Below are 4,253 nucleotides of genomic sequence, written 5' to 3'. Positions count from 1 at the left end.
CCTGGCTGTCCTGGAACTCACTCTGTAGACCAGGCTGGCCTCAAACTCAGAAATCCGCCTGCCTCTGCCTCCCAAGTGCTGGGATTAAAGGTTTGCAACACCACTGCCCGGCTAGGATTTGTTCTTATCTATTTGCCTCTTATTTTCTCAGTGATCCAGGCATCTGATATTGGTAAGGAGCCTTGTGAATTTTTTCAAGACTTTGCTACACAGGTAGGGAGAGAAGCATTAGAGTGGAAGGGAAAGAAAGGGAAAGTCAGAGAAAGAGAGGGAGAGACAGAGACAGAAAGATAGAGAGAGAAGAAAGGAGAGAAGCCCTGGGTTCTGGGATTACAGCCTCTTCCAGGAAGCCATTCCCAACACAAAGTAGATGTACTTTTAGAATTTAGGCAACTAAACAGACAGGCTGCAGCTCACAGCCATAGTCCCTGAATAAAGACCCACTGCTCTCTGAAATAGTCCTAGTGTCCACTTAATTAAGTTATCAAAACCATCGTTTGTCCACAAACAAGAGAAGGGGAAACAGGCTTCCCCTAAATGTCTGAGTGGAATCATTGAAACTAGAAGTCAACTGTGCACTAATAAAGGATGTATCCTGGGATACAGTGTGGTGGCAGTGGTAACCGTAGTGGGAATAACTGTCATGTTACTTGAAGGCAGGGGTCTAGTCCACCTCTTTCCTCCATCTTTCACAACAAGGCTTTAGCATAACTTCATAACCACACCCCTTGGGAAAGAGGAAAAGTCAGATAAAAGCTGGAAGCAGGGCACCGGGTCCTGAGGAAGGGGTCACGAAGCTTCCAGAACGTTCAGGGTAAGAGGGCACCAGCTGAAGGGGGTCTGCCCCATTAACTGTGCCCCTAGGTTTCCAGACATTAAAGAAAGAGGTGCAGCGAGAGACTCAAGAAGTGGAGAAGTTGAGTCCAGTGGGGCGAAGCTCCCTACTCACTTCCCTCAGCCATCTCCTAGGAAAGAAGAAAGAGCTCCAGGACCTTGAGCAGAAGGTGAGAGCCCAGAGCACAGGGAGTATGGAGGAAGGGAAGTGTGGGTGGTGGTGGCCACTGCAGATGGGGAGGGGAACTGGCAATGGCACAGTGACCAAAGGCTGCGGAATAAATAGCAGATATCCTTCCCAAGGCTGCCCAAGTGCACCTTGGCTGCTAGGCTACCACTGGCCCCTTTATCCCTGAAAGAAGAGCATCAGTACAGGGTTCCTGGAAGTGGTGCACAGCCTCTATTTGCCGGAGGGTACCATCAGCCTATGTCGCCCCCTGCTGGATAACAGCTTGTACTTTCCAGAGCTCAAAACCCAGGGACCAAGGAGCCTACCACCTACCAGGCCAGCACTTTCTAGGACCTGACCACACACAAAAGAAACAGAGTGGGAGAGAGTCAGCCTCGGCTCACAGATTACTGTGTGCCAAGTGCTAGGTTAGACCTTCACCGCAAGTATTAGTCACCCAGTTTTCCTCACAGCTTGAAGGGGCTCTAGAGGAGGGACAGGAAGTGACCCTGGAAGCACTCCCCAAAGATGTCCTGCTGTCAAAGGACGCTATGGATGCCATCCTCTACTTCCTTGGGGCTCTGACAGGTGAGTGAGAAGTGAGTCGGATGGATTTCTTTCTCTTATAAGAGTAAATGGTGTGAATGACTCTAAATGAATGAATGAGTGGATGCCAGGTGGCTTATATGCCATAGTGTGTGTATGTATACATATGAATGTATATGTGTATATATATATGCATGTGTATGTATATATGTGTGTGTATATTTATATATGTACGTGTATGTATACATATGTATGTTTATGTATATATACCTATGTGTGTATATATATATACACCTATATGTATATGTATATATGTATATGTATGTATATATAGGTATATGTATGTAAATATATAGGTATGTGTATATGTGATTGTGTTCGTATATATATGTGTATGTATATATGCATATGTATACATATACATGTGTTTGTGTGTGTGTGTGTGTGTGTGTGTGTGTGTGTGTACAGGACCTGGATTCAATCCAGTTACTTGAGAGAGATAAAAAAAAACAACACCAAATTGGTTTCATTCTGAGGGTTTCACGTGGCCAATTTTTTTAATGATTTATTTCTTTATTTTACATATATGAGTATACACTATAGCTGTACAGATACTTGTGAACCATCATCTGTGCGTTGGGAATTGAATTTAGGACCTCTGCTCAATTCGATCAGCCCAGCTTGCTCAGGTCAACCCTGTGTGCTCAGTCCCTGCTTGCTGCGGCCCAAAGATTTATTTATTATTATAAATAACTACAATGTAGCTGTCTTCAGATGCACCAGAAAAGGGCGTCAGATCTCATTATGGGTCATTGTGAGCCACCATGTGGTTGCTGGGATTTGAACTCAGGACCTTTGGAAGAGCAGTCAGTATTCTTACCTGCTAAGCCATCCCTCCAGCCCCTGTTGGTCCATTTTTATTTTTATTTTTTTTACATTTTTCAATCCTTCTGCATGGGGCCAGGTCCATCCCTTCCGCATTGCTGCCCGCCTGTCAGCTTTAATTTCAGGGTCACTGCTCTTCTGATCTTGTGCCTGTATTTCCTCTTGACCTCTGCACGACACATTTTCCCACTGAAAAGAAAAACGTCTCAGGCCACACTGGGTACAGAGTGCCTAACTTAACCCTGGGCTACAGAATGAGAGTCTCTCTCAAAAACAAACAGAAAGCACATGACTTCTCCCAAAACTGCTTCGAAAGATTAGAATGTTGGTTGACTGTGGTTTTTTAGATGAGGACTCACTATGTAGCCATGGCTGGCCTGGAACTCACTGAGTAGAGCACTCTGGCCTTGAACTCACAAAGGTTCATATACCTCTGCCTTCCAAAATGCTGAGAGTAAGGTGTGTGTCAGTTTACCCAATCAGAAATCACAACCTGTTTTAAGTTAATGACCAGCAAAGGTTTATGTTATAGAGGAGGTGTTCATCTGTGGATAGATGGAGGGTGGGATGGATGGATGGATGGATTGATAGATAGATGTGTGAACGCATGGGTTAATTGATCAGAGTGTGCTAACACTATTTAGAGTCTGTAGTTCCCTCTGTATCATCAACACATCTTTTGTTTGTTTGTTTGCTTGTTTGTTGTTTTGTTTTTTCTTTCTCTGCTTTTCCCTCCAGAGCTAAGTGAAGAACAACTGATGATTCTAGTAAAATCCTTGGAGAACAAGGTCCTACCAGTACAACTGAAGCTGGTGAGAAAAAGTGACAGATGTCAGGGGGAGTTTAGGGCGGGGCAGAGGTGGGAACCACTAGAACCTGTGGGAACATGGGGACCTACTGTGCTCACAGGCCCCAGCCTTATCCCTAGAGGAAAGTCTTCCCCTCTCCCTAGATGCTTAGGGTACTCAGCCTGCTCTGGTAGGAGGGAGTTACCTAATTTCCAGTCACCTTGGTCCCCTGCAGGTTGAGAGCATCTTGGAGCAGAACTTCCTGCAAGATAAAGAGGGTGTTTTCCCCCTGCGGCCTGATCTGCTCTCCTCCCTCGGGGAGGAGGAACTGATCCTAACAGAAGCACTGGTGGGACTAAGCGGCCTGGAAGTCCAGAGATCAGGCCCCAAGTACACGTGGGATCCGGACACTCGCCACAACCTCTGTGCCCTCTATGCTGGTCTCTCCCTCCTTCACCTGCTAAGCAGGGATTCCTAATGCACCTTCTCTGCCTGCTGCCCTAAAGCCTTCCCAGCCTTGCTGTGCTCTGTCTGTAACACTGCAAGACACTACAGAGCCTCCAGGCTGGGGACGACTGAAATGCCAGCTCAACATCAGTCTCCAAGTTCCTTCTGCCTCACCATCTATCTCTCTCCTTCTGTCCTCCAGCTCAGCACCCACTAAGTCCATCTCCTGATGCTTAAATCCTGAATATACAGAATCATTCAAACCCTTACCACTTTGAGTCACTTCATTTGGGGGTGGGGTAAGGTCTGGGGAGGTGGTAATGGTGGTTGTGGTGGTGTTGGGGATGGGACACAACTTTAACCCCAGCACTCATGAGTCACAGGCAGGTGAATTAAGTTTGAGGCCAGCCTGGTCTACAGAATGAGTTCTAGGACAGCCAGGCCTACACAAGACAACCCTGTCTTTAAAACAACCACAACAACAACAACAACCAACACCACATTCATTTCCTAGTCTAATCCTTCCCATGCGTGTCTCCAAAAAATAAAAATAATGGCCATATGAGAATAAATGGAAAATATTA

General features: G+C 46.0%; 1 protein-coding gene across 1 annotated transcript in view; it reads left to right on the top strand.

Moving 5' to 3' along the window:
• The window catches only part of LOC110287762 (gasdermin-A3-like), a 9,288-nt gene extending 5,359 nt beyond the window's left edge, over positions 1–3,929 (top strand). Inside the window, exons 7-10 of the mRNA XM_021154304.1 lie at positions 865–1,004; positions 1,477–1,591; positions 3,173–3,246; positions 3,458–3,929. Of these exons, the coding sequence (XP_021009963.1) occupies positions 865–1,004; positions 1,477–1,591; positions 3,173–3,246; positions 3,458–3,700 (572 nt within the window). The 3' untranslated portion in view covers positions 3,701–3,929. The remainder of the gene's footprint in view (positions 1–864; positions 1,005–1,476; positions 1,592–3,172; positions 3,247–3,457) is intronic.
• Positions 3,930–4,253: the final 324 nt, after the last annotated feature.

Source organism: Mus caroli, unplaced genomic scaffold (assembly GCF_900094665.2).
Source record: "Mus caroli unplaced genomic scaffold, CAROLI_EIJ_v1.1 scaffold_14744_1, whole genome shotgun sequence".
NCBI classification, from domain to species: Eukaryota; Metazoa; Chordata; class Mammalia; order Rodentia; family Muridae; genus Mus; species Mus caroli.
Note: the sequence above shows the minus strand (reverse complement) of the source record. Positions and strands in the feature narration are given on the sequence as shown.